The 16593-nt window shown below is 41.3% G+C and overlaps 2 protein-coding genes across 3 annotated transcripts in view; one reads left to right on the forward strand and one right to left on the reverse strand.

Annotated features, from left to right (window-relative positions):
- The window catches only part of PGM5 (phosphoglucomutase 5), a 177007-nt gene extending 174172 nt beyond the window's left edge, over window positions 1-2835 (forward strand). For both annotated transcript variants that reach the window (XM_017543420.2, XM_037743818.1), the window contains one exon: window positions 1344-2835. In XM_017543420.2, coding sequence (XP_017398909.1) covers window positions 1344-1433 — 90 coding nt within the window. In that variant the 3' untranslated portion in view covers window positions 1434-2835. The remainder of the gene's footprint in view (window positions 1-1343) is intronic.
- Window positions 2836-7776: 4941 nt separating this feature from the next.
- Window positions 7777-12049, reverse strand: TMEM252 (transmembrane protein 252). The gene is made up of 2 exons (XM_017543422.2): window positions 11707-12049; window positions 7777-8684 (listed from the first exon to the last, which is right to left on the reverse strand). The coding sequence occupies exons 1-2, from the start codon at window positions 11982-11984 to the stop codon at window positions 8450-8452; spliced, it is 513 nt and encodes a 170-aa protein (XP_017398911.1). The 5' UTR covers window positions 11985-12049; the 3' UTR covers window positions 7777-8449.
- Between the last annotated feature and the right edge of the window lie 4544 nt (window positions 12050-16593).

Genomic DNA, 16593 nt, shown 5'->3' on the forward strand with positions numbered 1-16593 from the left:
CAGGGAGGGTCTCACTTTGTCACCCAGGTTGGAGTGCATTTATGCATAGTTCACCGTAACCTTGAACTTCTGGGCTCAAGCCGTCCTCCCATCTTAGCCTACTGAGTAGCTAGGACTATAGGCAGACACCACTGAACTTGGCTAATTTTTATTTTTTGTAGAGGTGGGGTCTCTCTATGTCGCCAGGCTGTTATCAGACTCCTGGGCTCAAGTGATCCTCTGCTTCAGCCTTCCAAAGTATTAGGATTATAAGCATGAGCCACCATGCATGGCCGGTATTTGTCTTGAAATTGACTCACCTTGTTTTTACTTCAATCTATTTATATATTATAAAAAGTACTCTACATGGAAAAAACAATACCACTTGATAAATAAAAGCACATCATGAACATGAATTCAATAAAAACATGCAGTGACCTTACCTTCTAGCTGGGTAATTCTTGCCTAGGCATGTACTGTCTTGGTTAAAGTGTTAAAGATTGTCAGCAAACAGAGTTTCTCCTTGATGAAATCAGAAGGATTGAAGAAGAATGGAAAATAGACTGATTTTCTCACTGTCTCATTAGTAATACCAAGTCCCCGCATCATTGAAAATCATGGCTGCATGCTCCACACTTCGGAAGACAATGCCTCAATCCCATGGAACAATAAGAAAGAAATGAGTCTTTTTCCTCCTCATGTCCTTCATCTTCCTAAGAACCTATTCCTTAGACTTCTAAAGCATGCCTATCCCCTCCACAGAACCCACTGAAGTGCCTCATAAGCCCAGTGTTACATGACGGGAAGACATCAATAATTTCTGCAACACTGGCCCATGAATTGGTCTGTCATTTCAGAAACATCAGGATTGTAGCTTCTTTAAATCCATGGCCCTAAGATGAAGAATGAGAATGAGCTTTTATTCTTGTGTGGATGTGTGTGCGTGTGTGTGCGTGTGTGTGTGTGTGCGTGTGTGTGTGTGTGTGTGTGGTGGAGATGAGGGTGTAGCAGCAGAAGACTGGGGGTTTTCTGAACTCCCTTAATTCACAATGCTGTCTTCATACAGTGCTCTCATGTTTGGTAGTTGGGTTGTACATTTTCCTATTACTGAAAAATTTCTTGAGCTGCTGGTTAAGGCTTTGGAGATCACCTTCTTCCCCTACTATCCTTCCCTGCCCATTGCAACTTCCATTGGTGAAGGAAGAAGCAAAAGTCGAGAGAGGACAGATGTCCTGCTCATGAAGACTCTACCTGTAAACAGCGAATTGGAATCCGAGTTCAGATGCTTATGATAGAAATTCATCCTAATGCCGCAAACTGTAACAGACTTGAGTTGTTCACAGACTTTCTTTTTCCTTTTACAGGCAGTGCTGAGCCCTCTCATAGCCATTGCACTGAAAATATCCCAGATTCATGAGAGAACTGGCCGGAGGGGACCCACTGTCATCACCTGAATGGAGGAAAGATCACTCACCAGGGCCAAAGAGAGTGCTCAGCGGGAGATGCTTCACTGATGCCTTCTTGCTACCTGTTTGTGCCTCTTATGACTTCGGGAAAAGAAAAGATATTTTGCTTTTGGTGGGCGGAGGGTGGGTGGGAAAAGAAAAAAAATCCATTTGGTTATGGTTTTGTCCCATTCCTCCAAATGCAACAGGGTCTTTAGTTGTCTGTTAAAGCTGAACTGTCATTTGATATCTACATCTTATCACACAAAAGAACCTCCCCTTTTCACAATGACTGGGCTAGGAAGCTGTTAATCACAGCATCTGTGCATCATTGGTGCCAAGTTAGAAAATGTTCTAAAATCAAAGAGAGAATAGTGCAAGGATTAAACTGACTCTAAGCACCAGGTACCCCTGGACAGGCAGAAGGAGACACGCCTCACATGGAGGAGGGTTTAGCTTTTCATCCTAGCTCAGGTCTACAATGGGGGAAGGTTTTATTATAGAACTCCTAATAGCCCACCTCACTCCTGCACACACACCTGATGGCCCTGCCTCCCCCATCCCATTCCCAACATCCCTGAACCACCTTCTCACATATCTTCTAAAGCTTTCTACAAATCGCAATGGCACACTTCCAACAAAATATATCAATAGGTGTTTTCTTCTTATTTTGTAAATAATATTACTTTAGCTGTTAAAGCTGGATGCCTTTTTTCAAATTCAGCCATTCAGGTGTGAAGGTGGGAAGAAGTTTCTTGACAAGTCTCTGTAATTAATGCTTAAAATCTGGGGGAACCTTTCCTTGATTACATCGTGTACGTTGGTACATGGGTTTATGCAAGTTCCTCCTGAGAAGACAAAAAGACCACCATGTGTGAGAGCTCTCTGACTTTGCCGGTAAGAGCCTATCTTAATGCACTTGTTTGGACACAGTTCTGATCTTATTTGTAATGGCTGCAAAAGGAGAGGATGAAATGCTGTAAATGTAGGAAATGAAGTGGATGCTGGAAGAAAATGTAATTGGTGGTACAGCTATGGGCCTGATGATGGAGGGGAGGGTGGGGACCCCTGCCGGCAAGCAGAGGGCCACAGCTGGCTTTCCTTACTGGGGAAAAGAGTATTGCAGCTCTAGCAACCTCCTCTGTACTCAGCCAGGACACCGGGTGCATGGGACCTGTTTGCATCTGTTTTGCTTCCTTGGGAACGGCACAGTCACTTATCCTGCCATTTGTGGAGATGACCTGGTGCACTTTGACTGTTAAGCAATGCATTATTGCTGTAGTCAAGGTTAGTGCAAACAAGGAAACATTCCCAGTAAGGTATTTGTTTCCATTTTCCGTCTATGCTTTTGTCAGAAACTTGCTAGGACATTTAGTGGCCAATAAAAAAGAAATTCCTAATCTCAACCTTATCCAATGATTGTGGGTTTTTACTTTTTTGTTTGTTTCACCATTTGAGAAACTCCAGTACTGGTCACCTATCCTGATAAATCTGCCTTTTGGAATAACTTCAAGGGCTGTTTTTCACTGTTATGACTACAGACATGTATTAAATGGAACAGAATAGGTAAGTTGCTCAGAGCTGCCTTTGGGAGTCAGCAGAAACTGAAATGGCATCTAGACTTCCACTGTAACTGTTTTCATTGCAAAATAATAGGAAGGTAGGCTTGAGCTGAAATTCTTAAAAAAAAAAAAAAAGAAAGAAAGAAAACAATTTCAAGATTGATCACCAATGGAATAAAATTAGCATCATAGCTTTGGTTCTCAGGTTATTGTCTCATGAGTGGACGTCTGTGCTAGCCATCCACGTGTTCATTAATCATGGATGTGTTGGTTGGGACACTAAGATGTATTCTTAGGGGTATCAGCTCTAGGGGAGAAAATATTTATTTATTTTCTCAAATTGCTGAACTTCTAATTATCTCTAACTTGTAAGTTCAAATGTAAATTAGTCCTTACACAAAAATTATATTTCTTTATTTTGATATGGAGTTATGTGTGTCCAGGAGCCCAAATATATATTTACCCATCAATCCATCCATTCATCCATCCCTGTGTTCATTCATTCATTCATTCATTCATTCAGTGAACATTGGTTGAGCAACTCATCTAGGCAGAGTTCTGTTTTAGATGGGGCAGGGAAATGGATAAAACATTATTCCTGATCTTATGAGTTTATAATTTGGGAATAGGAGGCTATGACAAACATACACAAATAATCAGGTAGACAAAAATGTTACAAGAGAGGCATAAATAATGTGCTGTGGGAATACACAGAGAGGGGCAATAAACTCAGAGATGGTGGCACAAGAGTGGTTTCTCCAAGAGTAGAGTTTCTTGGGATTTATAAGCATTTATATCATTTCATCAAAGGTGAGTGAAGTCAGAAGACAGACTAGGAGGTGAGGGTTAGGGTGGCTGGAGAGGAGACTTGCTTGGGGTCTCCTGAGAAGTTGGCTTGCATGCATGGGGTTGAAGCAAGCACAAGGTTGTGAATGTCAGGCAGAGCAAAGCCTTGGGCCCAGCCACTGGAAGAAGCAGCTGCATAGCTGCCTATTTTTACAGAGTTTTGTTCAGTATGTTCTTAAGAGAAGATCCTTTGTGGCTCTAGGACACAGTCACTCTCTGGAACCTGCTATGATTCACATTGCCAAGATATTATTTTAGCCTTACATGAATTCCAAACTCCTTTTGCTGAACTATACATATATGTCCTCTTGCCTAATTCTTAGGAAAGGTGAGAGGCAGGAAGTCACTGTTCCCCATACAATGTTCTTTATGTTCTTAAAGATGAAGCTCTAGGCCAGGTGTGGTAGCTCACACCTGTCATCCAAGCATTTTGGGAGGCTGAGGAGGCTGAGGTGGGTGGATCACTTGAGGTCAGGAGTTTGAGACCAGCCTGGCCAACATGATGAAACCTTGTCTCTACTAAAAATACAAAAATTAGCCAGACATGGTAATGCATGCTTGTAATCCCAGCTACTTAGGAGGCTGAGGCAGGAAAATAGCTTGAACTCAGGGGGTGGAGGTTGCCATGAGCTGAGATGGGGCAGTGTGTATTCTAGCCTGGGCAACAGAGAAAAGAAAAAACAAACAAACATGGAGCTATAGACTGATCTTTAAGAGTAAATGACTTGGCTGGGTGCATTGGCTCAAGCCTGTAATCCTAACACGTTGGGAGGCCAAGGGGGACAGATCATAAGGTCAGGAGTTTGAGACTAGTCTGGCCAACATAGTGAAACCCCGTCTCTATTAAAAATACAAAAAATTAGCCGGGTGTGGTGGTATGTGCCTGTAATCCCAGCTACTTGGGGAGAGTTGAGTGAACCCAGGAGGTGGAGGTTACAGTGAGCTGAAATCGTGCCTTTGCACTCCATCCCAGGTAACACTGCAAGACTCCATCTCAGAAAAAAGTAAATGACTTTAAAGGTCCAAAATTTCATGGGAACCACAAGAGTCAATCCTAGAGGAAACTATGGGTAGAGTGGCAACTGTTAGGGTAACTCTGGTGATCTGCTGTTACAGAGGGGTTCCCTCACTACACCATGTGCCTGCAGAAAAATGGCAAGCAACACTAAATATCACTTGCTAGTTTTCAACCAGGGCAGGACCACCACCTACCCAGGGTGGTTGTTTGGAAATGTGTGTGTATTTGCAAGAGAGGCATTTAGTGGCAATACTAGGGAACCAGACACACTAAATTGTGACAAGTGTCACACTGGGGTCACCACCTGAGACCTTGATCATGTTGAGTCACCACCTGAGATGTTGATCACATCAGGGTCACTACTTGTGACATTGATCTTGTTGGGGTCAACACCTGAGACATTGATCGTCACCTGCAGATGTCTGTCCTGCAGACCCTGACTTAATGACTGGATGAATGAATGCACTAACACACACTAGAATACAGGGAATCTGAGTGGGCTAGGGATGGTTGTCAGCTGCTCTCAGAGGGCGATTGCAGCTAACTGACCACTATTCCTTGTCTTCCTCTCATTTATTCAGTATAGATTTAATAACAGAGGTTCTAAGTCAACACACTTGGGGATAATTAACATGGTTAAAAGACTGTTTAAATTTTTTTTTTTTATTATACTTTAAGCTCTGGGGTACATGTACAGATTGTGCAGGATTGTTTCATAAGCATACACATGCCATGGTGGTTTGCTGGATCCATTCCCCCGTCATCTACATTAGGTGTTTCTCTTAATGTTCTCTCTCCTCAATCCTCCCACCCCCTGCTAAAATCCCCTAGTCCCCCCATCCCCCAACAGGCCCCTGTGTATGATGTTCCCCTCCCTGTGTTCATGTGTTCTCGTTGTTCAACACCCACTTATGAGTGAGAATATGCAGTGTTTGGTTTTCTGTTCTTGTGTCTGTTTGCTGAGAATAATGGTTTCCAGCTTGATCCATGTCCCTGCAAAGGACATGAACTCATCCTTTTTTATGGCTACATAGTATTCCATGCTGTATATGTGCCACATTTTCTTTATCCAGTCTATCATTGATGGGCATGTGGGTTGGTTCCAAGTCTTTGCTATTGTAAACAGTGCTGCAATGAACATACGTGTGCATGTATCTTTATAATAGAACGATTTATAATCCTTTGAGTATATACCCAGAAATGGGATTGCTGGGTCAAATGCTATTTCTATGTCTAGATCCCTGAGGAATTGCCACACTGTCTTCCACAATGGTTGAACTAATTTACACTCCCGCCAATAGTGTAAAAGTGTTCCTATTTCTTCACATCCTCTCCAGCATCTGTTGTCTCCAGATTTTTTAATGATCTCCATTCCAGTTGGTGTGAGATGGTATCTCAATGTGGTTTTGATTTGCATTTCTCTAATGACCAGTAACGATGAGCAGTTTTTTATATAAAAACATACATACAAAAGAGTGATACAAGGTCTTGGTTCTGGGGCCTAGAGTAAACACCATTAATGGGTAATTCCCCTACGACCTCCCCCTGAGAGGACCATCCAGCACAAAGTTGACATGAGTACACAGAGTAGAGACAAAGGGATGTGGGGTGAACAGACTTAACTGAGGAAGCTTTATTATTCTAATCTTATCTTATGACTTAAAATTCTAATGTAATGAACTGGCTGCCTTCAGCCCATTCCATTAAAACCGTTCAGCCTTCCAAAAGGTTTGAGACTATAATCTTATAACTTTCCCTAATATTTACCTAATGTTTTGCCAGCCACCCTGAGTAAATCCCAACACTAAACATTCTGCCAGGTGTCAGCCTGTCCCCTAGAACAAAAACTTGTTTGGCGTCACCCAGGATTCTTGAGTTTATTAAATGTCCTTGAAAACGGACAGGCAGTCATTATTAAAATGAGATTTTATCAGCTCTTACTGATCTAAGTGCAGCATACATCCACAGTCTTTGTGGGACAAATCTTGTTGCGTGACATAGGCTGAAGGGCTTGTACATGACATGCAAGCTTTCTGCACAGGAAGTCTCAGCTTGATGCACAGTTCCATGGATCAGTGTAAGGCATGGGATTTACTTTGATGTCCAGGTAGGTGTGGACATCAGGTAGGCCATTTTCTGAAGAGAGAAAGAAATCCAAACTGTTCTCTAGAAGGAAAGAAGACAGGGCTACTGAGCTCAAAAGTGTGAAGTAAGTAGATCCTCCCATGTCCCTGTAGGGAATGCTTCTTCATCCTCCTAGAAGTCACTGTGTTATTGGAAGAGTTTCTTAACTTCTCAAAATCTCAGTTTTATACATCTGTAAAATGGGAGTAATAATAGTGCCTATCTCTTAAAGATGGATTGAGGGCTAAATAACACTCATGAAAAGCTCATGACACAGAGCCTGCCATATAACAGGCATTCTACAACTATGAAGCCAGCAGGAATGCCTCACTTGACAGAGGAGAAAACTGAGGCCCCGAGAGATGATGATTCTTGGCCCAAGTTCAAAAGCATCAGGCTGCATCTCTTTCTACCACCCTGCCACTAGACTTGTCTTCTTGTATTTAAAAAACAAAACAACAAAATATAATAAAGTTGAAGAGAAACCACTGGATTTAAAAATACATGTCCCAAATCTAAAAGTCAAGGTCTATATCATGAGACACAAGAAGTTTCCTGCTAATGATGAACATATATCATTAGAATTTCTTATGTTTCAAATTCTAGAGATTTATATGGGGATTCTTTGAATTACATATAAATATTTTTAAACTTTATAAGATTTATATAAAATGGTATATTACTACCATCTATGGCCAGTACAAGTTCCACCCTACACCCTGGAATTCCATGATGAATAAGTATTCTGTCTTTTCCATTTGGATCTATAAGCAATCTTATCATGTCTACTTATAAGGACCTCTTTTAAAAAACAACTCATTTAACATTTTGTGTTTGAACCATCTTGAAGGCAAATATTACATTCATTTTCCTTTTAGATAGAAAAAAAACACATCATGAAAATAAAATAATACAAAATAACATTCATGGGTTCCAAGGGTGCATCTCCCAGGATGTGAAGTACTGCCTCTCTCAGGAGTCAGCTGGAGGTAACTAGGAAACAAGCTAACAAAACGAAAGACTGAACAATCAATAAAGTAAACAACAAACCTTCCCTTTGAGATTATTAGGTGATATAGTACAGGAAGGCATGCGGCTGTCCTGACAGCCAGCATCAATTCCTCCCTGTCTGGAGCTGAGGTGATGGGAGGGAAATTGAGTGAGAGCAGAAAGATTCTCTGTAAGCAGAGCCCTCAGAATAACACCTTTGGGGGCCCAAGGCCTACCGGGGTTAGGAGTAGTGTGAATCCTCTGAAATGTCTGCTTGGTGTTGGCCACACCCTTCCAGGGCCCCTGGCCTGCCCTGCCCTGGCATGGCCAAGTACATCTGTAATTCAGGGCTGTCATGTCCTCTGTAAGCCCTCATGAGGGGTTCCTGACATGGCTTTTCCTCCCACAGTCCCTGGTTTGCCTTTGTTATCAGTAGCTGCTACCCACAGCGGAGGTGTCAGGAGTGCTGGGGAGCTTCCTCTGCCTCAGCACTCTTGGTCTCGTCTCTGGGCATCCTCTGAAGTTGCCGTTACCACCAGGCCAGCTATGGACTCTCTGTAAGATGGTAGGGCCTCTGAGTAGGAGTAATTTCCATCCTGGAATTCCAGGCCCGTCTCTGTATACGGAGGTGGAGGAATGCCAGAGGCCTCTCTCTCTGAAGCACAGCTCTGCTTTTCCCCCTCAAGGCTCTCTTCATATGCTGGAGGGTAAAAGTCTGGCCTGTGGAACAAAACAGCACAAACAGGCATGCGTTATTTAGGCATTAATGCCAAAGAGGCAGACGGCTGCCTCTCTCAGCTCAAATTGTGCAAAGCTAAACTGTTAAGAAACATGGATTTTTGAAACAGATGTACTTCTTTCTGGCATCACCAGTTTTTTAAAAATATGCTGCTCTTCCAAAGGAACCTTTTTATCGGCCACAGGATGCGTGCTTCTAGTCATATTTTTTTCCCAGTCGGTTATTCCAAGCTATTCCTTCTCTATTGCTCATTCACTCATAGAAACAGGGCCATTCAGTGTGAGATCCTTGTCAACAGTAGAGGATGTGGGACTTTGGATTGGAAACTTCACTCTATCGAGTACGTAGTCCATCCACGTCCTTGCTCCCATTCTCACATGGTATCATTCCTTCCATTGCCCTCACTTTCTCTTATCATCACAGCCAACAAAATCATGAATGAAAACCAACCTTGTGCTGATCCCTGAACTATACCATATGCCATGACTCTATCCTAACACCCTTTCAAGACTCAGTAGCTAATTTCAAAAAAACATACAAACATACTCATTTCTCAATGATATCAACTGACAACTTAATGCAGATTTCAGGTGCAGCCCTTTCTATGTCAATAGGCTAAAGCAGCCATTCATTCGGGGGCTGATATACTCATTGGTCATCTTGCACAGCATTGCTAATTGCTAAATCGTCTGGCTTCTCCATCACGAATGAGATTGGGAGAAGGGGAGAGGGGAGGAAGAGAGACTGGTGAGCTTGCTTGAGTTGTGTATTTATAGATCGAGTCCTTCCAGTGCCTACAGGGAGTGTTTATGGTGTGTAACCACAACAGAACAGGGCCTGCCATTTGTAGCCACAACTCCATTCCAAATGTTACCAGGCCCAAAGCCAATAGCTGAAGCTGCCTACTGTAAGGCATAAATCTCAGCCTTCACTCAGAATAGCCAAGGCTGAGTCACAGGGCACATGTGTAAAGGCATTTTACACAGAAAGGTGAGCTGTTCCCTGATGTGATTTAAAAGGTTCCAGGATGACTGCTGCCTTCCCCAAATCCCAACTACCTCGCTCAACCCCACCCTCCTTCAACTGCCATCCACATTCCCAGACGCCTGAATTCCATCGCTAGAGACCCATTGGCTTTGATATCTCAACCTGGGTATCCATTTTGTGTGCAAATGCTTTGGAGAAATGTGACTTCCCAGGCTGACTTACTAGCATGGAATGAGCATCTAGTTATGTGCAGCAGAAAGAGGCAGTAAAATGGGGGTGTCACAATGTCCATAATTTATTTTCAAACGTTTCAGCATACCGTAATATTATGCATGTGTTAGTTGATTTAAACTATATCCAAAAGGCAATCAGTTACATTTATCAGGAATTCACATTCTAGAGGTAGTCATCAAACATTTATACAAAAAAGAAATTATCACTCTAGAGGCATCTTCTATAATCACTTTATTTATCTTAATTTTTAATCAAATCCAGAAACTCTGCTGGCTAGTATAATAACATTGGAAATAAGTTTTGGTTATCATAATTCTTATCTCATTGATTAGCATAAAGGATGTCAAAAGTGGACCCTCATGGGTAAGATTACTTATTTTCAAAATACATGGAGTAGCTAAAATATTTTAGATAATTTCTGCTCTTGCATGAAGAGGGCAAAATAATTTACAGTCTCATAGCCTGTATCTTAAGAATGATGCCTAGGGTTTTATCCCTAAATAGTCCTGTGTTTAGCCAAGAATTAGGAGGTTTCTTATTGCCTGACAACTGACTATAAGATTAATTGAATCTTTTTTTTCTTGCGGTAAAATATATATAACCTAAAATTTACTGTTTTTAAGTGTATGGTTCAGTGGCACTAAATGCACTCATGTTGCTCTACAATCATCACCTTAAAACTCTCTACTCATTAAACAGTAAGTCCCCAGTCTCTCCTTCCACCAGTCCCTGGGACCACTGTTCTACTTTCTGTGTCTATGAATTTGACTAAGTACTCATATACGTGGAATCGTACAAGATTTGCCCTTTGTGACTGACTTGTTTCACTTAGCATAATGTTTTCAAGCTCATCCAATTGGTAGCAAGAACCAGGATTTCCTTTCTTTTTAAGGCTAATATTCCATTGCATGTATATACCAATTTTGTTTATCTACTCACCCACTGATAGACATTTGGGATATCTCCACCTTTGGGCTATTGTGAATAATGTTGCTACAAGCGTTGGTGTACAAGCATCCACTTGAGTCCCTGCTTTCAGTTCTTTTGTGTATAAACTCAGAATGTAGAATTGCTGGATCAAATGATAATTCTATATTTAATGTATAGAGGAATCTCCACACTGTTTTCCACAGTGGTTGCACCATTTTAACATTCCCACCAGCAATACGCAGGGTTCCAATTTCTTGACATCCTCACCAACACTTGCTGTTTTTTTGATGACAACTAGCCTAATGTGTGAGGTGGCGAGATGGAATGAATCTTACCTCTAGAATATTATCACCTTCCCCTGAAGGAATGTGTTTATGCAAGATGAGATCACAACACCTAAAAGGACAATAAACTGGGACTTCTCTGAGCTCACAGAGGTGCCAGGACTCAATTTATGCCTGCTTGCTCATTTGTTGTGTGACAGAATTTTGTCTGGGACTTACTTTCCTTAGAACCTTAGAGCCAGGTTATGGGAAGTAACTAACTATCACCTGGCACTAATTAGTGACAGCTGCCAAGATATAACAAAAGGGCCTGGGTTTCTGAATTGGCTGAAGGTGGTGGTAGGATTTCTCTGAGATGAGTTGCCCCTACATCATGGTTTTCCCCCAAGATGGTGCCATTCTTCCTAGTAACAACATCAGAGTAATTCCCTGAAAATAAACCTTTGGTTCTAGGTAGACAACCCATGGGACATATAAGTCACTCCATAGTAGGACCAGAAATTACTCAGATCTTACGCAAATCAGCCCATCTCAGCTCTCCTTGGTCTCTCTGCCTGTCAGCACGTACCTGTCCACGGTGGCCAGGGGCAGGGCCCCATGAGCCAGGTGTTGTCCCAGCACATGCCTGAACACTTCTTTGCTTTCAGTCACCTGGCGGTAGTTGCTCCAGAAAATTCCACTCAGAAGGATCACAAACCCCAGAGGCAGGAGCAAATAGGCCATAATCAGGCTCTCCTGACAGCTGAATATGGAGCTCCAGGAAATGAAGAAGGCCCCCAGGCAGACCATCAGGAAACCCACCAGGAGGGCAAGAACACAGAGAAGGAGGCCACTTCTGTTCTGCATCCTTGCACCTTAGGAACCCAGCACCCCCTGCCACTCCTCTGCTTCCCCGCTTGCTCCAAGAGAATGAGCTCATTAGCCAGCTTGCAGCTTTATACGCTCTGGGACCCACTGGCCTTTGGACAATTAAATGAAGCAGGCACTTAGAAGCTATTCATTAACCATTGAAAGTAACTGTAATATCCTTGGAGAATAAGCCAAAAAACATAGTATTGTATACTGCAGGGAAGAGTGGCTTCTTGTAGCTCTTGTTTTGCTCTTCAGAGTTGGGTGGGATACTCAGCTGTTCCCAGTTATTTGAACGTTTGGCCCTCCTTTGATTAAAAGGCACTGGTCTCTTAATCCCCACGGAGAGCAATTCCCCTCTAAAAGCTGCAGAAGTCAGCGTTCCTTGAAGAAACTGTCTTCTTTGTGGTTTGGTAAGGAATCCTTTCCTGATTCCTTCTCTCTTTCTCTGTACTAAAAAGGCGTTTCTTCAAGGTTGTTCACATGTTTGTCTTGCCTCCCTCAACGAATCCCTACTTATTGCCCCCACACTATGATACTGGAAAATTTGCAAGACAAAAGTTCAGAATGTGAACTCCGTGATTCTTGTTCTGTTGACAAGATGAAGAACTTGAGTGGGAGGGGGAGGAGAGTGCTGGAGAGAAGGATTATAATAGACAGAGCTTTGGGAATTTGGCGGATTTCTGGGCTCTGAAATTCCTGCAATCTTTTCCCCTTTCATAAAGTACCTATGAAATATAATTCATTTTAGAAGATGCTGCTAAAAATCCCTGTCCTCTCCTCCACACCTCTGCTCTATGTAGCATTGCCTCAAAAAGTCTTTCCAGAACCAGCCTTCTGTTTTCTGGCTGGAATTTGTTTTCTTTATCCTGACTGTCTTTGATTGTGGATAGCTTATTTCAGATTTGGTTTATGCCCTGGCTCTGCCCTTTTTTTATTTGATACTGTAGCATGTCCCTGCCAAAAGCCTCCTCCCCATAGAAACCCTGGGTCGCTTTTGCTCAGACAGCTTATCTTCAGCTCCTCTCCACTACTCCATTAGCATTGTTTTCCATTTACTTTCCCAAGAAAAGAAGCAGTTTTTTGTGCATGTTCTAGTAATCCCTCATATACCCTTTAGTCTCATACCCACCATCTCCTTATCTCTACCTTCGTGTTAGGGCTGGGAGACATGGATGTTAGAGAGAAAGACACTATAGATCAAAAACTATGTAAGGTAGTTCTCCATTCCAACCCTCAGCCCTTACCTTTATTAGCTTCAATTTTGACTACCTTATCTTCTAATCTTGATATTGTCTTTGCCATATTAAAACAGCTCTTATTCCCTCTTTCCCCAACCTGTCTTGAAATAGAAGATTTCTAAGATGATCCCTAAGGATTCCACCTCCTGATATTCATGTCCTTGTGTAAGTAATCCTCTCCCCTGAGGGTAGGCTGGACCTAGTGACTTGATTCTAATCAATAGCATATGGTAAAGGTGATAGATAGGAAATTCCTTCCATGATTAGGTTACAAAAGATTGTGATTACCATCTTTCTAACAGACTCTATTGCCCTCTTGGCTTGCACCCTTTGAAGAAGGAAGCTGCCATATTGGAAAGGCCCATGAGCCAAGGAATTGAGGACAGGTTCTGGCCAACAGTCAGTGAAGAACTGAGGCCCTTAGTCCATCAGCCCATGAGGAACTGCGTCCTGTCACTGACCACATGAGCTTGGAATCAAATTCCTCATCCCGCTGAGTCTTGAGACAACTCTACTCCCAAAAGTCACTTTGACTGAGTGACCCTGAAGTAGAAGACCACGGTAAGTCATACTCAGATTCCTGACCCATGTTAAGAATGTTAGATAATGTTATGAATTATGAATTAACCCACGTTAGGAATGTTAGATAATGTAATGAAATGTTGGATAAAATGTTTCAGCCAGGATCCTGGACGCCACAAGATGGCAAGAGGCATAATTAGTGAATGCATTATGATGAAATCATTTCATGTATATGGATGTGCCTCTTTTAACAAATAAAAGAGGTCAAAAGTTTAAAAAAAGTGTATTTTTAAAATATGTAAGTTTTGTGGCAATTTTTTAGGCAGCAGTAGATAACTAAAAATATTCTTCTCTTAGGAATTTGAAATCAGAGGAGACAATCAATGTTAAATATTTATGACAGCACCTGGCACAGAGAGAGTGTCCTATGAAGGTTATCCGTAACCACCCTGCCAATATTGTTATTACCATGACTGTTATAATTCCAAAAAGCTGTGGAAGACCCAGGACTCCCAGCTGAAAGATCTGCACTAGGAGTTGGGTCCCAAGAACAGGTAGATGCTAGAGCCCCAGGATAATGCTAAGAATCAGGTTACGGAGGAAGAGTGCTCTCAATGGGAACTGCCCACCAGACAGTTGGACTTCTCTGTTTTAGACAAAAGAGGCAGAAATTAGGCTGGGGATTATGACAGGTCAGACCTCATTCCTGTGATCACATGAACATACGAGCAAATAAGTGTTTTTATAATTTTTCTCCTCCATGCCAAGAAAGTACGCTAGAACCAGTGCCTTATAGTTTGCCAGACAGTTCCTTTCCCTCCAATGCCCTTTGAGGAGGCTCCTATTATTCCACAGCAGTGTTTTGGTGGTAGTGGTGGTGGTGTGTTTTTGGTGAAAAATTAGGTAGCGAAGAGCAAAATCCAGAAAGTGGCCCAGGGATGGAAGGATGCAGTTCCTTTACATAAAATGTATATGAAATTAAAAATAGTTCCTGGGCTTAGGTATTTGTGGAATTTATTTTGGGCATCAAGGGGAAAGGGCTGGGAACATTTGTAGCATATGTGGGAGCAGACAAGAAAAGGAAAAAAATCCATATGGATATAGGAAGTATCACAGATAACCATATTTCTCCTTTAAAATGACTAAGAATTACTAATGAACACCATACAGTCTATCTGTGTAATAAAACTGTACTTGTGCCTCTTACATCTGTACACATATAAATAAACAAAAACTTAAAAGGCAAAAGAGAAATACTGATGAAGTTGAGGTTATTTTGTATGTTTATGTTTATTAAATATACATTACCTAATAATTATGGTTTTTTTAACTGTGACTCTGCTTCAGTTTCTCTTTTTGCCTCTCATAAAACTTTTTTTTGAGTAATTAAAACTTTACTCACTGGTAAGAAATTACCAATGCTAAAATGGTAATTTTATTTATAAGAAAAATTAGGCTGAAAAGATGTATTCCCTCGCATTTTCAAATAATACACCATTCCGCAGATAAAAACAGAGATCAGTATAGTTTCTAGGAACTACACTGCACTCTCAAGTTTATTTGTATACCTGGAAATTCAGTTGCCGTCATCAAGCTTAGGTTAGTTGATTATGAACTCTTGTTAACTCAATTGAGCATCATAGCAACTTGAGATAGTTCTAGTCTGCAAATATGAGCCACCATTGTACTTTACAGTAGTAATACAAAACCAACATCATACTGTAAGCAAAAGATGCTAGGCTATCATGTGCTATTATGAAGAGTTATTATGAAGGTTGTCATTGTTGTGCATACTTTCTTACTTTCTCAAAGTACTTGATCTTTTTTTGTGTGCTTTGTAATATGTGCTATGAGTGTAGTCATATATATATGAAGATTATATATTAAAATATATCTGTATGAGGGGTATGTACCCACTTTTTAAACTTTTATTTTAAGTTTAGAAGTACATGTGCAAATTTGTTATATAAGTAAACCTGTGTCACGGGGGTTTGTTATACAGATGATTTCATCACCCAGGTATTAAGCCTTGTACCCATGAGTTATCTTTCCTGATCCTCTCCCTCCTTCCATCCTCTACCCTCCAGTAGGACACAGCGTCTGTTTTTCTCTTCTTTGGATCCGTGTGTTTTGATCATTTAGCTCCCACTTATCAGTGAGAACATGCAGTAAATACGGTTTCTGTTCCTGTGTTAGTTTGATGATAACGGCCTCCAGCTCCATCCATATCCGTGCGAAGAACGTGATCTTGTTCTTTCTTATGCCTCCAGTTTTCCATGGTGTATATGTACCACATTTTCTTTATCCAGTCTATTATTGATGGACATTTAGGTTGATTCCACATCTTTGCTATTGTGAATAGTACTGCAATGAACTTACTTGCGCATGTGTCTTTATGATAGAATGATTTGTATTTCCTTGGGAATATATCCAGTAATGGGATTGCTGGGCTGAATGGCATTTCTGTCTTCAGGTCTTTGAGGAATCACCACAGTGTCTTCCACAAGGCTAAACTAATTTATACTCCCACCAACAGTGTATAAACATCCCTTTTTCTTTGCAGTCTTGCCAGCATCTGTTATTTTTTTGCTGTTTAACAATAGCCATTCTGACTGGTGTTAGATAGTATCTTATTGTGGTTCTGATTTGCATTTCTCTAATGATCAGTGATGTTGAGCTTTTTTTCGTTGGCCACATGAATGTCATCTTTCTGCTTCAGTTCTAAACCACATGGATCACTGCTGTATAAGCATCATTCCCCTTTTGTGACTCAAAAATGACCAAGAATCACTATAATCAATGACTTTTAATTTTAAACAATTCTTATTACTTGTAGTTTCCCT

The sequence above is a fragment of the Cebus imitator genome, unplaced genomic scaffold (assembly GCF_001604975.1).
Source record: "Cebus imitator isolate Cc_AM_T3 unplaced genomic scaffold, Cebus_imitator-1.0 Scaffold155, whole genome shotgun sequence".
NCBI lineage: Eukaryota > Metazoa > Chordata > Mammalia > Primates > Cebidae > Cebus > Cebus imitator.